At 36.8% G+C, this 24,112-nt stretch overlaps 1 protein-coding gene across 1 annotated transcript in view; it reads right to left on the bottom strand.

The window, feature by feature from the left end:
• The window catches only part of LOC111509798 (uncharacterized), a 103,228-nt gene that overhangs the window by 11,604 nt on the left and 67,512 nt on the right, over nt 1-24,112 (bottom strand). Inside the window, exons 7-9 of the mRNA XM_074183279.1 lie at nt 2,973-3,175; nt 954-1,504; nt 71-790 (exon numbers count right to left, since the gene is read on the bottom strand). Coding sequence (XP_074039380.1) covers nt 71-790; nt 954-1,504; nt 2,973-3,175 — 1,474 coding nt within the window. The remainder of the gene's footprint in view (nt 1-70; nt 791-953; nt 1,505-2,972; nt 3,176-24,112) is intronic.

The following is a 24,112-nucleotide window of genomic DNA, read 5'->3' as shown; positions in this document are numbered from 1 at the left end:
GAGAAATTTCAGAGAAAATATTGTGTACCTACCTCATTTTATCATACAAAAAATATTATCAAATACATACCTATGCTGCATGGCAGTTTGTAGCTGAACCGACTCACTGGCAGGATTCGTGTAATTGAAATTATCCGGAAGGCTAATCCTTTTGTTTGGCCTCGGTTGCAAGTACTGATTGTGCTGGTTCTGTCTTTGAGAAATGTCTTCAGCAGCTTCTCTAGGCGAATACTGCCTTTGAGTCTCTCGTGGTACCAGATGCATATCCAATACACCTTTTGCCTTGCGTTTCTCACTAAACTTCTGCGAGTTGAAAGCAACTACTTTACCAGAGGAATCCGCAACCTGCTGGGCTACAAGACCGTCGCTAGCTCTACGACCTTCTCTGAAATCTACCGGCGACCTTGTGATGGCTCGCGTGGTCTTGAGACTTGACATGTGCACCAGCGGATTGTGCTTGTTCACCGCAGTTTTAGGGGTCAGAGAGTAGTTATGGGAAGCTCGAGTTCCGGTCACAGTGACCTCAGGTTTGTTTTCACTCGAGGTACAGCTGGGCAAGCTACTGGCCAATTCGCTGGATTCGGATAGGGGATATTCTAAGCTCTCGAAGTTGCTATCACAGCTTAAGTTTTGGCTCAGACTTTTCGATGTGTTGAAATTGGTCATCACGCCACTTGAGGAACTAGACGATGCATAGCTTAAACGAGGCTGGTGTTCCTCGAGATCAGTCTCTACTCCCTCGTCTGTTGAGCTGGAATACTGAGTTTGAATCTCGGCGCTCCGATAGCCACTGTGAAAAAAGTATTGGCAAATTACTGATGTAAATATGTGAAAGGGGAAAATGGAATACGGTCCAAAGGATTCACAGAAATACTTATTGAAAAAAAGCAAGATAAATGCAAAAATATGATACAGATGAATACAAATCGGGATAGAAATAATTATGAACTCACCTAGCACAAAATCTCCCTATGGAACCCCTGTTCTCGGGTACCGGGAATTGTTGGGTACAAAATGTATCTGGAACATATGAGTATGGATGTGCTTGGTGACTGTAATCTTTGAACACGGTCGTATCGGCCGCAGCCGAGGAAATGGCTGACATCTGGAGGGTGGACATTAGCTTGGTGGCTTCGTTGCACATGCTGAAAGTAGTTTTGCTACTAGCTTGGTTTAAAATTTTCAAAGCATCCTCACTGTTGGTGGCAGCCAGTAACCTAGCGGCATCGATACCGTGCGTGTCGCAACTTCTTGGCATGCTGCAAATTTTACTATTACTGGCAGTGGGAGCGGTAATGGAATGCTGGAGTAGCCTTCGGCAGTCTTCGCTAGTGCTCGCTCGTCCGATTTTTCGCATAGCTTGCTCCGCAATGTTTGACGGTCTCCGCCTCTGGACCTCCCGTACACCTGTTTGGGTTTCACCGCCTACTAACTGACTCCTTAGTTTGTCGAGGAGAAGATAGTAGATAGCTGCATGGTGATCATAGCTTCCCAAACGGATAGACTGAAAAAACAGTGAAATCAAAGACAAATACTTCATTAGCCTCAACAACCTTTGTCTGACTACTTCCACAAGTAGCCCAATGTCAGAATGAAACTAAACATTTTCTTTACTCCCATGAATTTCAAAAATAACTTGATACATGAAGACATTAAGCAGCAAGAATAACTGACTAAGACTAAAAGTTTATTTCTTAGGTCATCAATGTAGGTAATGCCCTATCATAGAATATATCACTGACCCTGAAACAGAACACTGGCACAACATATTCAATACTAACATAGTTAGCTATGCTATCCACTGCCTCAACGATAACTTGGTTGTGGAAAACAGTCGAAGATCTTGGGTGAGTGGATGAAGGTTACGATAGTGACATTAGTTTTGTTAAGAAACAAAGAAACAGAATATTTTCTGTCGTGTTTACACAACAGAAAATAAACTTCGCCCGTTATTTTCATGTATGAACCTTGATTTCTAATATTTATTGTATTCTTTTGAATGTGGAATTTTTTTTTCACAGTAGTATGTGCTAGTCAGGCCCTATCCCCCCATACATTCGGAAGGGTGCGCCAGCATTATCAACCAATGACCACTCCCCACACCGTGGGGTAAGTGATCATTGGGTCCGAGAATCATGTGCCCTGAGCAAGGGCATTGAGCCAAGAATGATAGCCTTCTGCATCTGTGCGGCTAAGATTTCTGTCTTAGTGCGGCAAGCCAGTATGATTTCAAGCCCACTCAACCTGAGAAAATCGAACGTCAGGCGCTTTGATAAGCCAAGGTCTCCAATGTTATTGAAGAATTATTATTATTATTACTGGTTGTTCCTAATGACTTCCAGAGACTTCTCTATCGGCTCCCAGAGATTTCCATTATGATATATAAACTTCTTTGATTGACGACTTGTATTAACGATGGTATCAAGCTTTTTTTTGTTATGTTCATGGATATTACAGGTATACAAAATGTAGGTACCAAAGTATTTATGATAGGATAGGCAACTTAGGTATAAATTACTCAGATTTAAATGTAATCAGTTAGTTTTGAAAATGGTGTAATAGCCAAAACTAGTCAACAATAAAAAAATATCGTGGAAAATAGACAAATGTGTGTTTTTGTAGTGTATCCTCAATGATATATAAACACTACCAACAGGCATATGGGGAAGTTTAGTTGAAAGTGCGATACAAAGTGACCAAGTAAGGTCTAATAAGATCGTATTAGATTTATTAAACTGTATATTGTCAGTGTAGCAGTGAAATAAAATTGAGTTTAATTGTACATCAGTGTAGTTAATTATTGTCAAACCCGCGGCGAAAACAAAACAACATTACCCGGAGTCGAAATGTCCTGTACACATATGTCAGAAACTTAATCTCAAAGATGATATCTACGGACCTCAAAAAATCCAGCAGGTCAAAGTATTTTTCACACCTTCGTGTGGATTTCAGAAGACATTTATTGTACTCACCTCTCTAGTTTTTGAACTATCAATTCCTAAGCTCTGCATCAGTCGGAGGATCTGTTCGTTGGGTTGGCAGTTGGAAACTACAATGGTTGGAGGCATCGCTGGAGGCACGCCCATTTGCATCCACCGATGTTTCTTGATTTGTTGTACGCTGTACCTCTTATTTGGTTCTAATACTAACATTTTTCTTATGAGAGATTCGCAGTCTGAAAAAAAATGGAACGTTATTGTCAAAGAGTAATTTCGAAAAAGTAAATACATACATTTGTAATGCACTGTTTGGAACCTTTGGTGTAGTAATGAATATTACTGGAGGTCTATCCTAACACCAAACCGTTATTTTCAACATCTCGACACGTGTTTCAATCACCAAGTGATCATCTTCAAGAGAGAGATTGAACTTTCTCTTGAAGAATGTTCACTTGGTGATTGAAACACGTGTTGAGGTGTTGAAAATAACGTTTTGGTGTTGGGACTAAACTCCAATAATATTCAAAGTTGTTTCGATGAACAGGGAGAAAAAAACAATTCAATAATGATATGAAGCGAATGTATTCAACATTTTGCCAAGAATAACAAATTAAATATGTATGTAAACAAGATAAAAAGGTAAAGTGTCAACAATTTCAGTTTTTCAACTTAATCATATAAAGTAACATAAACCGTTTTTATAGAAATTGTAAGAAGATTTTCATTGCAGAGGTTCCCAAACTTGTCGTTTCATAGACCACTTTCAAAATTTTGCTGGTTTCGGTGGACCGCCTGCACCAACATTTCTACCATATTCCCAAAACTCGGCAAAAAATATGAAGGTTAGATCTGACTATGGAACTGTGCGTTGAGGCTGCGTTTCAAGCATGAATTAATAGTTTTTGAAGAAAAAGTGAGAATTGATTGGTTACTCAATTAATTGATTGTGCTGTGAGTGGATGTCAAAAAAGTGAAGTTGCTCAGTCAAATAAAATAATTATAAACAAACTTTTAAAACAAGTTTTTATTCAAGTGCCCTAAAAAGATTAAAATAAAATTTTAATTCAAATTAACCACATTCATTTATGACTTTACAGAATTGATATTATAGAAGATGCCTAGAAGAAATCTCTACATATTCAGATGAAATTTAAATAAAATTTTAAATCAGATTAACCACATTCATTTATGACTTTACAGAATGGGGAATGTTCCTCAATTTGGGTTATTACAGCAAATGCAAGTTTGAACAAAACAGAGTTCAATTCATGAGTTTTTCAAATTCACTTCGAAAAGTATTCAAATTGATGTTTCAAATATTGGGTTTTGATTTTTAAAGGGATTTGTTTCCAATTCACATATTGGTAACAGCGCCTAGAATTTATACGTACCTAGATATTCTACTTTAAAAAAGGAAAATTATTTTTATAAATCAACAATTAAGGCAAAATATAAATTATAGTTCAATACCACCTCCACAAGCCACATAAACAACAGTTGTTTTGTTATTTATTTATATAGAGGAAGATAGGTTAGGTGCACAAAATGTCATATGTCACAGAATGTCTCGGAACATAAGTAAACAGAACAGCACGCCTCTGAAATATGTCATCTTTGTTTGTCTCATACAGATAACAGATTCATTGTCTTTTATTAGCTATAACCGATGTTGCTAACTGGTGAAATAGAAACGAATCCCTTTAACTGTTGAATGCATTATTTCATTCCTCTTTTTCAAGTATTTGAATAATTTTTTAAACAAAAAGGTTGAAATCATAAGTTTAAAATGCGTTGTTTTAGAGCTCTTTCATGAAAACTACTTTATTTTCATCAGGAGGAACATTCCCAATTGTAATTGTAATAAAAGCTTGTCGCGACAAGCGACAGTTCTGTAAAGTCAAAAATGAATGTGGTTAATGTGATTTAAAATTTTATTTTGATCTTTTTAGGGCACTTAAATAAATATTTAAAGGTAAAAGCTTGATTTAATTTTTTTTTCTAGAAACATTTTTTTATTAAAGCAAACCCTGGATGTGGCATCTATTTCAAGGTGGGCCTACCAACTGCCTATTATAAACGAATGCGCATAAAAAATTCGTGTCCCTGCTATTTACCGACGAGGAGATCTCTCGTACGGACCCGATGCTGGCAGCAGCATCAGGTGACGTTTATGATTAACATGCATTGTCATCGGTTCTGGACCAGCATGCAAAATTTCAGATCAATCGGATACCGGAAAGTGGGTCAAATTAAACTTGCAAGATTTGTTAACATACATACAAGCCAAATCAAATAAAAGCTTTCAATTAAAAAGTGATTCCGTCCAACTTCACTTTTTTGACATCTACTCACAGCACAGAAAACCAATCAATTCTCACTTATTTTATTTAGAAAACTCCCCATAGGGTATCTTACATATACGTCCTGATGTGGATATAATTATAATGATAATAATAATAACTCATCATGATGAGAAATAAACAATAACAACATAGAATGAAGCAAAATATGATGAATGTTCGAGGTACAGCTATTAAAACTGAAATTTTTTTACGCAAGATAAAAATCTACTGTGTCAAAAGACTTGCTGTAATCAAGCAAAACGAGACAAGTGATTTTTTTTTCATCCCACGACTTGAAAATATCAGTGATAAGGGTCAGTGCTGTTGTACTAAATTATTGAACTGAAATGTTGAACTAAAACTTCCATAGGATGTTCGAAAGCCATTGACTTGTACGTCCACAGAATATCCATGTGGAATTTCAGCTGATATGAAATTGCATCTACTTCTCGTATAACTACTGATATCAATAAGATATACTTCGACAGATATTTTTTTAAGGACCACACAAGCACTATAGGAAATTCCTCAAGGCGCTCTAAGAGCGGTGTCTGTACGAATGTAGTGATTCACATTGGATTTGAATCCCTGGAGATTAAATCCATTTGGAAAAACGTTCTCAGAAAGTTTATTCCACATAAACGCAGTTCTCCAAGTGAAAGGGTTCTTGAACAGTGAAGTTGAACCTCAAAACTATGAGCAGCCACAGTCCATCGCATATTTCTGATATGTACCGCTCTTGGTGGAATCAAAGATGCCAAGTCACTTGAACACTTCCCGTGAAAGTATCTGTAGAAGAGAGATAAATCTCCAACCTCTCTTCGATGTTCCAGACGGTTAAGGTTGCAAGTGATGTTCGCGTCTCCAGTCAGGCGGATGGTTGTTTTCTGGATGGAATCCAGCAGCTTCAGGGTATGTACGAGGTGTGTACAGTTTTTTGGTTCGGAACAGTGTTCAAAGTTGTTTAGAAGCGGCTTTTGCAATTCCAGCGACTTGATTGTGCCCATGATTGGTGTCCATTTTAACCCCCAACAAACTTATCGAAGCAGAAAGTGGAATTGTCTGACCTGACATTATCATATCCGGTTCGGAGACATTTATCTTTTTGGAGAAAACCGATGCCTGGGTTTTTGTGGACCTGGTTATTTTCACCCCAATTCGAAACTACTTCTAGATCTTCATTAAGATATGCAACTTCCTGATGCCGATGAAGATGTGTATCCGCTGCCGATGTCCTGGAATCCAAATGGAATGACGAGACAAGTGTGCTGTCGTCAGCAAAGCAATATATTGGATTGTTGTTGTTTTCCAATAAGTCGTTAATATACCATATATATTCCAATATAGTTCCCTGGGGAACACCGGCGTTGATTGTAAAAGTATTCGAGCGATATTCGTCGTCGGCCTCAAGCAGGGAACGTTCTTTCAGCATATCCATACGCCTGTCGTTCACGAATATCCTTGGGACATTCCTTTCTTCGCAAGAATATCCCGGACCTGAAATGGACATAACACGGATATCTATTTTTGACTAAAATAGGAAAACAATCTAAACTTTCATTACGCCAACAGCCGAAGTCATATTTCGATACAGACAAAGAACGAAATCTCCGATTCTGAACCCTGAACCGTATCAATGAATCCGATAAATCCAATTTCGGGAGACCATTACCCGTTATGTGCCAATCAAATCGCCTCTTCCCCTACGAAACATTCAGGGGCATTCTTTAATCTTGAAGGAGTAGACAGGCCAACCCTCGCGTGGAGTAACCGCGGCGTCCCGTTTGACGTCGGTAGTGCGTCATCGGCCGAATTCTGCACGTACGGGCTTCTTAAAAATTCGACACATTTACGTAAGGGAATGATAAAAATGAAAAACTTGGAAAAGCACGAACGGATATGTCGTCCGGCGTTGCACGCGATCGCTTTCCAAGTACGCACACGATGTCTGCATTCCTTCGAGGATTTCTTTTTGGCGTCGAGATGTTTTTTGTTTCACGTAGTTGAAAGGTGCCCCGCGTTTGTTCTATTATTGACTTGAATTATTATCCGAAGAGCGTAGAGAAATAACTTTCAATCTAGACCAAAACCTACTTAGCTTGAATGTAGAAAAACTAAATACATTTATTTTTCTCTGATTGCAGGTGATCAACCGATAGTAAAGAATAGTATTCATGTAAACGAGAATAATTGCCATATAATTGGACATATAATTGTCCGAAAATTGAGAAATGTAATAGTATCAAGTATTTAGGTGTTATGATAGACCAAAACGGAAGGTGGGAAAATCATGTTGTATCTTTGACTAACAGACTCGGACAGCTAACTAGAAAAATGTATGAATTGAGAGAATTTCTGAATGATAAAACAGTAACAGTAATTTACTATTCATTAGCTGAATCCATATTACGGTATAGTATAAAAGCATGGGGAGGTTTATTTTGCAATAATTTAACAAAACTCCAAAAATCCTCAAAATAATATTCAGAAAACCAAAACCAAAACTTCATTCAACTGCACAACTATATGAGCAGTGGCAGATCCTTGATATGAGAAGCTTGTATGCCTACCAATGCTTAGAATGGATGTTTCATAACCTAAATCGTTTCAATCGCCCCATGGAAGTTGTAAATAATACCAGATCACTGGATAATATCACAGTATACAGGGTGTCCCTGGACTTCCTCTTTTCCTCTCGGGAATGTATAGATGGGGTCAAAATATCACCAGTACTTCATATAACTTTTTTTCCTAAAAGTCTTCATAACCAAGTTACGGGCCCTCGAAGTTACAAAATGAAAAATGTTTTTCTTTGATAACTTTTCAAGTGAATATTCAAAATCATCCAAATTTTGGTAATTGACTAAACAAATGAATTCCGTCGATGAGCTTTCATGCAGGAGTCAGTTGTTTTGCTACAAAGTCAGGAACGGACTACTCCCGATGGTCCACACCCCAAAACTTTGAAATGACAGATATTTTTCAATATTTTTCAACAAAATAAGGTTACTTGGACAATTTTATGAATAAAAGTATTCGTGTGGAAAGTCGATCGGAGCAACGAGTCTTGATAAAAATGTAGTTCTACTCGACGACATCAAACCCGCTCGTCCACCATTATTTGAAATGAATAATTATCAAAGCAGAAATAATAATGATAACGTTAATTCAACAACATTTATAACAGGAATAATACAAAGTATGCTAAAATGAAGTCGTAAACAAAAAGTACAGTACATATATGGAAGTTTAAGTCACAATTGTGATAGCAGATATTTTTTCAAAAGAAATATCAAGTTCTGTAGATTCGTGGTGTTTTTAAACTAACAAGCTACTCTACTATGAAATATCGAATTCATTCCATATTTTGTATGTACATAATACGTGTGGAATAATCAGTTTCGTGTTGATCAGTTATCTGAATCTCATTAAACTCAACATTCGAATGTGCTCCACCCATTTCACATCCAGAAGGTACATGCCACGACACCTCAAGATTTTCCAGCACGACTGGAATATGCCAATTGGTTCATGGATAGGCAAAGAGAGGATATGACTTTTATTAATCGAGTTTTATTCACTGATGAAGCAGGTTTCAGTAGAGATGGAGTTATCAACTCTCATAATCTCCATATATGGGCCGAAGAAAATCCCCATGGGATATTGCAAACCAAACACCAACGGAAATTCAACGTGAATGTTTGGGCTGGTATCATAGGAAACCATCTTATAGGACCATTCGTTCTACAGGACCGATTGAATGGAGAACGTTATTTGGAGTTCATTCAGAACGATTTGAATGGACTTTTGGAACATGTTCCATTGCAAACCCGAAGAGATATGTGGTTTATGCATGATGGCGCTCCTCTTCATTTTAGTTTGATTGTGCGTGACCATCTGAACCATATTTTCCACAATAGATGGATTGGTAGAGGTGGGCCATATTCATGGCCATCGCGGTCTCCGGATTTAAATCCATTGGATTTCTTTCTGTGGGGGCATCTAAAAAGCCTTGTTTACGCTACACCTATTCACACAAGAGATGCATTGTTGAATAGAATAACATTACATTGTGAAGCCATACGAAACGACCCTGGAATGCTATTTCAAGTACAGAGAGGGTGTCTTCGCAGACTAAGAAAATGTATAGAGAGAGAAGGTGGTCATATCGAGCAGTTTCTGTAGCGGATTTTTCATTTCTGTTTGCTCTTGAGGCTCGTGAGTTTCGTTAGTTAAACGTGTTTGCATTATAAAAATTCGTTATGAACATTTTACCTATCATTTCCATTTTCCTTAAAAACTAATATTTTCGAATAATGGTAGACATCTCAGGATAAATGTTGTTGAATTAACGTTATCATTATTATTTCTGCTTTGATAATTATTCATTTCAAATAATGGTGGACGAGCGGGTTTGATGTCGTCGAGTGAAACTACATTTTTATCAAGACTCGTTGCTCCGATCGACTTTCCACACGAGTACTTTTATTCATAAAATTGTCCAAGTAACCTCAATTTGTTGAAAAATATTGAAAAATATCTGTCATTTCAAAGTTTTGGGGTGTGGACCATCGGGGGTAGTCCGTTCCTGACTTTGTAGCAAAACAACTGACTCCTGCATGAAAGCTCATCGAAGGAATTCATTTGTTTAGTCAATTACCAAAATTTGGATGATTTTGAATATTCACTCGAAATATTATCAAAGAAAAACATTTTTCATTTTGAAACTTCGAGGGCCCGTTACTTGGTAACGAATGATTTTAGGCAAAAAAGGTATATGAAGTACTGGTGATATTTTGACCCCATCTATACATTCCCGAGAGGAAAAGAGGAAGTCCAGGGACACCCTGTATATACCAATGTACAAAAAGAGCCACACAAAAAGAACCATTTTCTATTTTAAGCTGAAACTGTATACCTAATCTTCTACCTCATGAACTGAAGATAATAACCAATTTCCATAAGTACAAACAACAAACAAAACATTTCATTCTGGAAAATCCAAAAGAAATTTATAAAATAATAAATTAGTTGATAAATTTTCGGTTTTTCCTAATCCTACGTTCCTGAAACTATCTCACTCTTCAATAATGTCTAACTCTCCCTTCAATTGAATAATATACTGGGTGGTTATACACTTTCATTATTCAATGATTTACTGTACAATTACAATGTTTCTGGAGGGTTGCAGACAAGCACGACTCAAGCATACAAAATGCTCAGTGCAGTCTCGTCATCCAACAGAAACTTTATAATAATCATCGATATGTATCTTTATTTGTACACTTTAGTCTGAATAGATCTGAAATCTGAATCAAATCTGAAATCGTTAACAAAAATTAAACTGCTTACTTTTCATAGTACACCTGTCAATTGACTTTCATATACAGTGTGAAGTTTTGAACGGGTCAATATATGAAGGTCCGATAACACTTACTGAAAAAGTTTCATTTTCAGTACGTTTTTATAAAAAAATAGTTTTACATCGCTCGTCGCCGAGAGGGTGTTACCAACTTTTTCTTAATGTTTGATGATTCAGTACTAACACTGTATCATTTTTGGAAATCAGACCAGTCGTTTCCGAGTATACATCAGTTTTATATTCATTTAAAGAATCTGCAAACAAACGATAAATATTCAGTTGTTTCAAAAGTTTTGTCCGTTTTAAAGTCATGTGTTTTTGTAGCTCCATATCTCAATAAATATTTATTCTACTGTGTCGCCGTATATACTGATCGATAGCAAAGTTTGTACTCATACATTGACACTGTTCATTTTTTCCAAATTTTATTTTTTGCCTCTAGATTATGCAATTTTCAGGCAACTGTTCGACGATGGTTTGTGAAATTTCGTTCCGGAGCTACGTGGCTCAATGCGCCGACGTCTAGACGCATGCGTAATGTCTGAAGGTAGACATATTGAACATTTACTATGATTTCTACATGTTGTGTGTTTTGTTATTAATAAATTAGCTTTGTTCATTACCCTTTATTCGTTTAATGCAGGTACTAACTACAAAATAATAATAAATCCAGTTCGCATTTATGACGATGTATTTCTGTAGTTGTTCGTAAAATAATTTTTTGCTGCGAACTGGTTTATTTTGGACAAAAAACCCAAAAGGCATTTTAATTTTAGAACGAAACAGGCTATCGGAAATAAATTTTTAAATGGTAAACAGATAATAAGACAAAAAGTTACATTGGAAATAAATTTTAGGGATTGCGTGTTCTACCCCTTACAACCATGGGGTGAACCAAATAAATTACTGGCTAAGTGTCTTTTTGATAGTACAAAACGTCAGGTTAATTTCAATATTGTAACTTTTTCAGTGCTTGTGAAAAAAATTGTCATACAAATTGTATGTACCCCCTTTAAAGGGATGTATCTCAACAAGGGATGCTCCAATGAAGTTTCTTTATATGAAAGATCCTATTTTTTTTTCGATGAGGAATCACCTTCTTAAATGTTTTACACTTATTCAGTTACACCCTGTATATTGGAAGTGAGTTTTCTAAAGAAGACTGTTGTCTTTTATGAGTGTGAAATAAAGTAGAGATTGAAATTTATATCTTCTTTATAATTTTGACACTTTTTAATTTTTTTGGAAACCTGTCCGAATGTCTTAATTTTTTGTAACCAGTACGTTCATTTGTTATCAGTCAGGTACGAAAATCACGTATTTCACAACTGGAATACAAATTGTCAATTAATGAATGCTCATAAGCGTTATCATACGTTTTTAAGCAGTTCTCGAGGATAACAGGGTGCAAAGCGTCTCCTGTCATCTTTTACATATAAGACGTCAAAGAGATAAGCGGTATGACGAACGATAATAGAGAAATTTCTAGGATAATTTCAATGACAGCGATACACTTGTTATCAGAATTAGAAAAAAATTGAATACAATAAGTATGGAAATTTCATTTTGTCTTGAGATTGCAGTGGTTACATGAGTTTCCTGACTAAATGCATAAAATAGCTATTATATTTCAGCATTGATTTGTTTAAACACCAAACATCATACCTAAGTATATCATATCCTAAGGATTTTTTGGAGCTGATGATAATACGTATTTTTTAGTCAATAAAAAACCTGTATTTCTACTGATTTACAATAAGTTGATATTTTAAGATTGAAGTTATAGGTAATCCAAAATAACGTTTTATAATTTTAAGGCCACCTGGAAAACATTTCAAAAATGCATAAATAATTTTATAAAACAACTTATGTGGTATGTGTTCATGACCGTCATCTGAAGGATGTTTATTTTGGGATGTTATATGTACTTTATTTTAAACTTCAATTATTCAGTAATAAATGATGTCCATCGCATCGGTTATGTGCATTGTGAGGTTGTGCAAAATTAAATCTATGAGTAAAAGAAGTAGTGACGCGAGTTGATGACATGTGTGTTGTACATTCTTTCTTTCGTTTTTAGGTATATTTTTTATGATGTCAATGTGACTCAAAATTTCCATCATATCTTGTACATATTTTCCAAGACGTAAATATGATTCATCAGGTTATTTTACATGTATACAGTACCTGAAATTGCCCCAAATGGGAGTACTATGATGACGTTTCTACGTATTGTGAAAAAAATTAACCAGATCATAAGTTTTTTTCAAGGAAAAGCGTCGAATATCAACTCATATAGTAACTCACTTCTCACAAATTATTTTAAAATTGAAATCTGTATTTTATTTTCACATGAGAACTCTCAATCATATTACTTATCAGCCATGATTAAACCGAAATATTTCGCAGAGAGAATCATACTTTTTCACAATATTTGAAAAGTGTATCATGCGTCACTAATCTAAAAATACATTATTCGCATTAGTACGCCGGTATCAAAACGCTGAAAGTGCAGATTTTCATGATATTTACCCGAAAAATTATTTTCGACGCGATATCTATTTTCTCCCGATAAAACGTTATTTACGGCTTTATGAAAATAAATTAGTACCCTGAAATATCTTTTTGCGTCATCGTCGGCAAGTATCGAATCATTATATGGTGACATGCAAGCATTGTGTATCGTTTCCCGATTTATCTTTTCGGCTTTCCACTAGCCCAAACAATTTTTTTTATTAATAGTTGTTGCTAAAAGATTAGAGATTATCGAGAACTAACGTCATTCAAATAACATTGTTCTTCAGTCTTATTCGCCGAGGTCAAAAGACGACAATAACAACAAGAAAAAAATCTGCTTCCATTAATTCATCTGAAGTAATTATAAATAATGTTTTTATCGATCTTAAACCTATCTTCTTCTCAAGAAGAATTTGCTGCAGAAAAGCTATTGCATAGAGAAACACGTGTAACGGTTTTGTAAACCTTTTATAGTGCAAATCAAAACAAATCTTATTAGTAAGCGTATCAAATCAAATCATACTTTATTTCCGAAAAAACTCTTGTTTTGTTGACAAAGTAAAATATACACGTACAGAAATAAAATTTAGGCAAAATACACAAAATCATGTAAAATAAAAATAAAATAAAAATAAAATTGTTATATAAACAAGCAGTATATAAACATATACATTTATCAATTATAAGTTTTATTCAATAGAATAAGTGTCAACAAATAAATAAAAATTTGAGATATTTTCAAATAACGATAAAAATAAAATAAAAACAACAATAAAAAATAATTGGCGCTCCGGGGCGACTTCATTGATTCCAGTGGCGCATTTGCTTTTTCAGCTGCAGGAAAACCCGGAAAAACCTGCAGCACCACATCATCTGAAGATCTTGATCTAACAATGTCCTCTCTCTTATAAAACAAAATGTAGGGTGTCTCCAGAGGCTCCAATAAATTCAATGCATCGCCAGAACACTTCGTGACACGACTATCGTCAAACTTAAACCAGTCCGTTTCTTCTTTGACCAAGGCGTAATAATGACCAAATTCAACGCCAGAACCACAGTGAACATTGACTGCATGAATATTATAACAGTGGTCTGCTAGGTTGAAATGTTCATCTATTTCGAACCTTCCAAAGAGTTTCTTGCTTCCGTTAGAGGTTGAGTTTTGTTTGAAAATCATCAGTGTTATTATTAGATTGACTGGTGCCTCAGCTATACTTGTTTCCTTATAACAGTCAGTTAGTTTGGCGCATGTTTGACAATACAGTCGATCATCACCTGTTAAAAATTCCATTTTCAGATGATTTAACAATAAGCTTTGCACGGACTGGTAATTAGTCGTATTAGGAAAAGCTAGATGAAGTTCCAGAAATTCACAGAAGTTTTCAGTACTTCTTGAACATTTACCACAAAGTAAAGAAGTGAGGCTTTTTCCAGCAAAAGATTTACAAACACAAGACGAGATGGGTTGTACGGAATCATTCAGTCCAGAGCGGTCAGGAGTATTGATTTTGCTATTGTTTTGCTCACGAAGAGTATTCAACAAGAACCCCAAGAATTCGGAACAATCCTCTTGTTGTCCTAACGAGTATCTAGTGGACTTCAAAGACTCCAGGAAATCGGTTGGAGGGAAAGATGATACCTTCTTACGAAACTGCAGCTGCATGAACAGTTGTTTGAGTTTGATGAATAAGTAGGAAACATTCCCGTTATCGTTCATCATTAAAACTTCGTTCTTGAAATTCTTCGTCATGAACAACACTTATCAATCATAAAATGTCATTTGAACATTTTGTCAATTTTACGACTTATGATTTAACAGTCTAATCGAGTATCCTATACAGTACCCGCAATAAATTACAGATGACAGTTCAGAATTTCACTGGATGTTGTCATTGTACAATTCTTGCAAACTATAATAGGGTCTGCTCGCGAGAAGTTTTTTGTGTATTTTCTAAAACTGTCAATACTATCGTTGCTATTTCTAAAATGAGACGGTAAGTGTTTATACATTTTAACACCGTTATAGAAAATGGAGTCCTTTACTAGGGATGTAGAAGGCAATGGTAATTTGAAATTATTTTTAGATTTTTGGCGAGTGCTATGACACTAGGAAATATATTCAAATTTTGACCTATGTTTGTGTATAAGACACGCAGTTTAATTACAAAGAGAGCCACAACTGTTAATATATTTCTCTCTGCAAATAACTGCCTACATGAATGGCGCGGACCTTGTTTGAACACATATCTTATGACTCTCTTTTGCAGTTTAAGTACTGAATCTAGCAGACTAGAGATACATACCCCCCAGAAAGGAATGGCATATCTCGGTTGAGATTCAATTAATGCATAATATGCCTTCATAGCCGTGGCAGTACCAAGTTCCCTTGAAATAATTCTCATTGCATAGCACCCTGAGGAGATTTTATTCTTCAATTGGTTGACATGTGCTTCAAACTTCAATTTACTGTCAATATAAAGGCCCAAAAATTTTGTGCAATCTTTATTTTCAATCTTCTCATTTTCTAGAGGCATATCTTCTAGAGTACATTTGAAAGTAACTATATTTGTTTTTCTTATATTAAAAGAGAGAAGATTCGAGTCGCACGAAGACTTGATTACATTTACGTCTCTGATAATCTTATTATTCAGATCTTCAACAGTTTTACTATGCCATAAAATGGTGGTGTCGTCTGCAAATAAGGTAATTTTTCCAGAAGTGTTTATACTTAGTAAATCATTTATATATACAAGAAAAAGAGTGGGTCCCAAAATCGATCCTTGTGGCACTCCATAATCTATATTAATATATTTTGAAGTTTTATCACTTTTTACGACTTGACTGCGCCCAGTTAGATAGGAGTCGAACCAATCCAAAGTAACTCCCTCACAGCCATAGCAATGCAGTTTCCGCAAAAGTATTTTGTGGTATACACAGTCAAAAGCCTTTTTTAGGCTTTTGACTGTGGCTAAATACTGCTGCAGCTACATGTGTAGGCAAAATACTGCTGCAGCTACATCTCCGGCGTTTATATCTGAATATACCTCATACAGGAAGGAAAAAATTGAATCTTGGGTGTTCTTTTTAGCCTATAATCCGAATTGATTTTCTTTGATGATTTTATGAGCAATAAGGAATTCATTGAGCCTTTTTTTCACTAGCTTTTCAATTATTTTTGCTAGGGTCGGGATAACTGATATTGGGCGATAGTTAGAGGGATCATCTAAGCTACCGCCTTTGTGCAAGGGAATTATCACAAACTTTTTCAAGAACGAAGGAAATTTACCGTTGCGAAACGAAAGATTAATTAATGCGACAAGAGTTTTAAGCGCTACTCTTGGAAGATTCTGAAATATATCCCTAAACACTTCGATGATTTCATCAAAACTAGTATCGTATAAAATAAAAGTATCTCCTGTGACAGTTATGAACATTGATAAGAGGGTCGTAAGGGACAATTGTTATTATTAAGCTTACGAGCAATTGAACAGTAGAACTCATTGATCTCGTCTGCACTGATTGAAATTCTATTTTGAAAATAGCTAGATTTAACAAGCTTGAGAATAGTTCGGTAAATTCTACGGTAGTAATTAAAGTAGGCATGGAAATCTGGATTTAAGCCGAACTTTCTCATATAACTAAGGGACCGTAGATTTCATGAGGACGTCTAAATTCCAGGTGTTATCCAAGGTTTTTTACGCTTTTTTTTAAATTTTCTGCATAGGAAATAATGCACTGAAAAGTTCTGAAAGTTTGTTATAACAAGCAATGAATAGTTCATTTAAAAGTAAGTCTGTCTTTATGTACTGTCATGTTATGAATGAACCGGGTGCTTCATCAAGATTGCTGATGAGGTAATAAGGTAAGTATTTTGTTCCGAAACATCATTGTCCGCCATTGAGGATGACAGTGTTCCTTGTAAGTGAAATTTCAAAGTAATATTTGTACAATTCAATGTCACATTGATCTACTTGCTTCGAAAATACTTTCTTTCGAGTGATTCAATGTTTATATGAAAGTTGTTTCAATAGGAAAGAAGCTTCTATACATAATTTACACATCTTTGTGAAGAGTTTATTCTGAACTCAATTGCCTTCTTCCATATCGAAAGCATGCGTGTACTTTTGCACCATACTTGGGACTAACAGGAACATTTTCACTAGAGGCAAAAGGTTTCAGATCGTCCACATAAAATATATAGGTGAACTTAAGCCTCCGATCTCCAAAGATGCCTTATCCACGAGTATTTATGAAAGAAATAATGAATAATGACAAAAGTGAGATGAAGAAGAGAAAGTTACTGAAACAATCACCATGGAATAAATACACCCCTTCTGAAGGTGACTTGATCTGTTTGGATTCTAGTTTGAATTCTGGTGAAGCTAGAGTCCAAACAAAGTCTGTTTCAAACCACCTGACGGTATAAAATCTTCCACAAAACTAGTGTAGTGTTTTTCCTACAACTACTTAGTTCAGAAACATTTTTTTCTTTATTGATTTTTATATTGTATTATAAATTTTTGTTAGGAAATTAACTTTTCATAACTCTACTATCGAGCAGTCCTCCAAAATATCCACCTGCTTGGATGTTTATGTTAATTCTTTTATTTTTATATTTACTTATCATTTTCGTATTTTCTCATGGCATATCATTGAAATGCTCTCTTCTTTCGAAACGAAAGTTTACTGCCGAAAAACAGATGAATCATTTGGGATGTTTCGAGTAGGTACTCATTGTTAACAGTCTTATGGATTATGACAAAGAATTTGGACCCAAGTGGTTGACCCTTCTTGACTATATTTATGACCCCGACAATTGTCAGTGATGATTTTTCGAAAGTTACTTCGAACACATTTTTTAGCCGAGGCATTCATTCTCTTCTGGGATTTCGACTATTTGTTATTCTAGGATTTCCGCCGAGAACTTAACCCGCTCTAGAGTCTCTTCGCTGATCGAGAAAAGACTTGGCGTTAGCTCCTCGACGTTACCCTGCAATTTTCTGCTTCGTGTCATGTTTGTCGTTGAGTTTTGTTGTTGAATAATTTTATTGTTGATAAACGCTGTGTTAGTCTACATGATAATTCACCTATCACCAGTCCCGACACTATGAACAATTTTCAATTTATATGGATGAAACCAAAGAATTTTAAATGTTTCACTGAACACAAAAATTCATATGTTTCTGCTGCAGAAAACACGAAAAAATTCAACAGAAAATACATATCCATATTCAAAATTCCAAAGTTGTACATGTTGGATGGCATTTTTTATAAACATTCTATAAACATTTTTCTACGGATTTCGGAATAGGTTCCGAAAGAACCAACATTGTATTTAAGTCGCCCGTCGCGATCTGTTGTAAAAATGTCAATACAATTTGTTATCAATTATTAATTTCTCTGCGCATATGCTGGACATGCTGACATCCAGTACATTTGGGTCTCAGACGCCTCTCGGCAGGCCCTGCATCCTGGCAGGCTATGATGAATCTCTCAAAATCCGACTTCAGGCCACTCAACCTGAGGAAAGCGAAGATCAGACGCTCTGATAAGCCAAGGTCTTTAATGTTGTTGAAGAAGACCCCATGCATTTGGCTTATTCTTGTGATGCCGCAGGAATGAAGTGGTCTCTGCGGCTTTTATATGGGTCTTTTGAGGAATGGGTTCCACTCCGTGAGAGAATTGCTCAGGCAGCTGCCTTGATGAGTAATGCTCCAATTTTTGCTCTCTTATGGTCGCGGATCATGCAGAGAAGGGGCTCCCAACTCTTGACGACTGTACAAGTTCCATCCATTCAGTCATGTAAACACTCCAAATTCAAAAGTCCACGGCATCCTTGTCGGGGGAAGTACAACCATGGAACAGACGATTCAGGATGCAAACTCCTATGGGGGTGCATCAGTTTTTCGGGTCTTAATACCGAGTTGATACAGCTCCTCCCGAGTCCACTTCACTACTCCAAACGAGTAGAGTAAGATTGGAACGGCAAGCATATTTGTTGCAGCAACTTTGTTCTTCCCCGACAGTTACCATGACCAGATCTGTCGGAGTTGGTGCTGACACTTGCCGCGGAGAGAGTTCTTCACTGCTGTTACCTATGGATTACTTTGAGATCATCTATATAAAACAAATGAGTGACCTTATACCTCCGGTTTTCGGGGGTGTAACAGTTATATCTGAGAGGACTGAGGAAATTATCATTATTATTATTATTAATTATTGAATATGTTTGTTAGTCGTTGAAATTAATCGCTTTCTTCATTATTTCAACAACCACTTTGAAAAAGTGTACATATTGGGAGTAGAGTGGGTTAACTACCGAATAAAGTAATATATAGGGTAAGATAGTATATAGCGTAAGTATATAGTAAGAAACTGCACATTTTCCATAGATCAATGACAGGTTCATCAAATGAGTTACCATTATTCTGAAGTTCCTGAGATATTACCATAAAATTTCACTGAATTACCCGAGCTAGGTTCATTGGATATCTTTATAATATTAGATATATTTACAGTTAAAAACAATTTAATCGGTAAGTCATAAATCACTGAAACAAAGAAGATATCTTATTATCACATCATTAATATTTCAATTTGAGCAGAATCAAAGACGTCAATCCGGGTCTATAATTCGTTCATATAAAGTCTGTCAGCTATCATTGTGTATCATTACAGAGAGAAGCAAAGTAAATATTGTATTTCATTATTGACGAACAAAACACCCGACTGAATAAACATTGACTTATCTTTGACGTAAATGTTGATAAGTGCTCACCTTGTTTTGTTTTCACCATTAGTTTTTGAATTTATTTCAACATTTATATTATACACAGGAGTGGTTTTCTTATCACAATTATTATATTTGTTCTTTGTTACTTTATGGTTGAAGGAATGCGGAAATAATAAAAAATTGTAATAACCTCAACATTTCCTTGTGAAATCAACTACTGTACCTACGCAATTGTGAAATTTTGTATGAAGGTTCGTTTTATGTTGTAGATGTGCAATAATATTCCAACTGGGGACCCTCCATTGGAAATAAAAGGGGCGCGTTTAGATATGAAAATTACCTTTCTTCACTACTAACCCGAGAAATTGCTATTATTTACTCCATTCCCCTAACGAGAATTAATATTTCTCACCCTTGGTAAATAATGATAATAAAAAAACACCTAGATAAATGATGAGAACAATTCTATAATTTTAAAGATATTCACATAAACATTTGTTAATTATCAACTAGAAGTAGGAAATTAAACATTGGAAATACACTTGAAAATTATTTGAAATTATAATTAATTGTACAATTGTGACAAACAGGCGGGGTACACATCATTTTTAAATCATCGTCACTTGAATTTTCACTCATTTTTCAATTAATTATATTGACGTTTTACTTATATAGATATTTTAACTACTTCAAAATGACCATCTAAATTTGAATTAAAACCGCATTTGGCAAACTGACAGCAATAATAATCATTGTACAGTGTTTGGTTGTCATGGAAACGCCGGCAAACGTTTTCATGGCCTGAGTAGATGTTGCGCGCTTATCATCGACATCGCGTATCTGTATCTGTAGAGTGGGGAGGGTGAGTGTAAGCCCACGTACTTAGGCCACATGTGACCCATTGTACATCCTCCCGAGGAGTTGTCCTCCTAGGTCGTCGTCCATCCTGTCCTTTCCAGGAAGGTGGACAGGTCGCTGGGAGACATCTCCTTTATATCGGTAGGTGTAGGCCAAGACTCGCCGAACACACACTCTCTTATTGACGATAACTCCGGGCACTCGCACAGGACATGCCTGACAGTCTCATCATCCTGTTCACACATCCTGCATAGAGGTGTGTCCACTAGCCCCATATTATGTAGCTGTTTCCTTAGCTGACAGTGGCCAGCCAGAAATCCTACTGTAAGGCGTAGATTTTTCCCGGTCATCGCCAGATATTTCTTCGGCGCCAGCTTCCCAGGGTCACCCAAGGTGATCCTGGCAAGATTACATCCTTTGATTTCATCCCATCTCTTTAAAGATTGAGCATGGGTGTAACATTTGACTAGTTCCGCAATTGTCGAAGTCATCAGGCCGTGGCTGCCACTTGGTCCTAAAATTCTTAGTCCAGCCGCTTCCTTGGCTAAAGAGTCGGCAATGCGATTACCTTTACTCCTTTCGTGCCCTTTAACCCACCTTAGGATAATGTTATTATCTACCGAGGCTTTGGCTAAATCTTGGTGGCACTCTAGTGCTAGCCCTGAAGTAACACGGTGTCTGTTCAAGGCTAATAGTGCTTGTCTGCTATCAGTGCAGATGTTATGTTCTTGTCAGAAATTCTTTTCTTGGTTATTTCTTTTGTGGCGATTGAGATACCAGCCAGTTCTGTTTGGACCACGCTGGTATTTCTTCCCATTCCCCATTTAATCCTTAGGCTTAGTGATCTGGAGTATACTCCACATCCTGAACCTTCTTTGATTTTTGAGCCATCTGTATAAATCCGTATTGCATTTGTAGCATCTGACTCTGTGTTCTGCTTAATTTGTATTTTGTAGGGTTTATTAAACACAAACCTGGGTTCAATTGCATCACTTGTTGCCTGCAGCAGAGGTTGCGCAGTAAGCGCTTCCCGCCATAGGCCCAGCCTCAATCGACCCATTCCTACTTCTAGGTTTACACCAGCCGTGTGCAATCGTACCATGGCCATTAACGCAACCTCCTTAACGTACAGGTCCAGAGGGGTCAGACCCGTGATTAATTCCATTGCCGCGGTTGGTGTTGTTCTCATGGCTCCTGTGATGTTTAAACAAGCCAGTCGCTGTATTTGATATAATTTTTGGATGGCCGTTGCTTGTAGAACTTTCGGTCCCCATGCAATGGCTCCATACGTTAACATAGGTCTTATTATTGCAGTGTAGATCCAGGCGACTACACGGGGTGAAACGACCCATGCGCGTCCCACTGTCCTCCGACATTGCTCATAAGCCACGTATGCTCTTTTTGCTCTACTCTGTAGATGAGAGTTCCATGTTAGCTTCTTGTCGAGGATAATACCAAGGTATTTCACCTCTTCAGAGAAGTTTAGTTGGCTTTTGAAGATTTCGGGAGGTTTTAAGCCCGTTAAACTTCTTTTCCTGGTGAAAAGGACCATCTCAGTCTTCTTGGGATTGATCGACAGTGAGTGTTCCTTACACCATGTTTCTATCAATTTGAGCCCATCCTGCGCTCTATCGCACAGTGTGTTTACAAATTTGCCGGTCTGCAAATTTGCGTATGCAATTGTGTAGAATCCATTTTTGTTAAGGTGATTAATTAGGGTATCCAGAACTATGTTCCAGAGAAGGGGTGTGGACATCCCCTCATGACCAGTCCTTTAACTGTGATGTCTTCTACATTAATACTTATTGCTCTGCTAGAGAGCATCTGGAGTATCCATTCTCCTACTACCAGGGGTACATTCCTGGAGTGTAGTTGCTGGATAATTGTTGGAAAGGTTGTTTTATCAAACGCTCCCTCAATATCTATGAATATACCTAGGGTGGATTCTTTGTTGTCCAATGATCTCTCGATTCTGCCAACCACATGGTGAAGGGCCGAATCAGTAGACCTTTCCGCGGTATATGCATGCTGATTTGGATGAAGTGGTTTGTTAACAAGTACTTCATCTCTTATATACCGCTCACATAGCCTCTCCATGGTTTTTAAGAAAAACGATGTGAGACTAATTGGTCGGAATGCTTTTGGTAGGGTGTAGTCCATCCTACCTGGTTTGGGTATAAATACTACTCTCACTTCTCTCCACTTACTGGGAATATACCTCAGAGCTAGAGAGGCTCTGAATATTCCAACCAGGTGTGGCATAAGAGTGTCCAGTCCCCACTGAAGTAGGGCTGGTCTTATACCGTCAGGCCCTGGTGACTTGAAGGGGGAAAAGCCCGATATAGCCCATCTTATTTTGTACTCATCAATTACTGTACTAGCATATTGCCAGTCATATTGTGAGGGTGTTATTGGTACATCCGTCCAGTTCGCCGTTCCAGGAAAGACAGAACCTGGGAAGTGAGATCGACATCGCGTATTCGACATGGAAACTGTACCGTTTCAATTTGACATGCAACAATTCATAGCTGCCTTGGGTTATCATATAACCAAGGAAATATTTTTCTCTATAATGCAGAATTGAGAAATCCTAAGTTCTGAACATACAGAAGCGATGAGACAAGTGGAACATTGAAATATATCAAAAATGCAATGAGATATTTCCTAGATTCATATAAAAACTTGACACATGCCAAACTTTTTCATAAATAAAGCCAGTCTGATTAGAAACACGCTCCACTCTACTTGATATTCCGATATATTCAACAAATTCTTAGAAAATTACTAATGCCAAAATTAAAATTGTTAATATATCAATGTTAGTAGTGAAAAAAATTCCATATATACCTACCTCGGTTGAGAAAGCTATTATTTACCGAGCATTTTTATATCCTGAGGCGCGTAGCACCGAGGCTTCTTAACGAAACCGATTAGTTTGTATGGTGATTGGTCTTTTAGGTCAGATGGTAAGATTCGGCTCTACCGAACTCTAAAAACCTGATTTGGTCCCCAGCGGGGCAGGCACAAAGTATATGCTCTGCTGTTTCATCATTAATGAGGTAGTCGGATAGTCAAGGTGAAAGATTCCCACCTTGATACCCGCGACAACCTTCCCATATGATCGTTATTGCACGTCAGCTACACCTGACGATGCGTTAAATTCAACCGTGCAAGCTTTTTCGCCTCTGGTTTCGGTGAATCATCACTTGAGCGCAAACTTTTGCTCACCTGCTCGCGGGGGGGTTTGTTCCTCCACTTGAGACAGATTCTGCGTACGCCACTCAAGAATTTGCTGCAAGGCGGTTTTATAAGGTACCCCGCTCTTGAGGAGACGACTCAGTCGTTTCCTGGCTGTACCACC

The sequence above is a fragment of the Leptinotarsa decemlineata genome, unplaced genomic scaffold (genome assembly GCF_025532065.1).
Source record: "Leptinotarsa decemlineata unplaced genomic scaffold, Ldec_3_MD MMD2_tig00026336_RagTag_RagTag, whole genome shotgun sequence".
Lineage (NCBI taxonomy): Eukaryota > Metazoa > Arthropoda > Insecta > Coleoptera > Chrysomelidae > Leptinotarsa > Leptinotarsa decemlineata.
The sequence above is the reverse complement of the archived record's forward strand: the minus strand, read 5'-3'. Positions and strand labels throughout refer to the sequence as shown.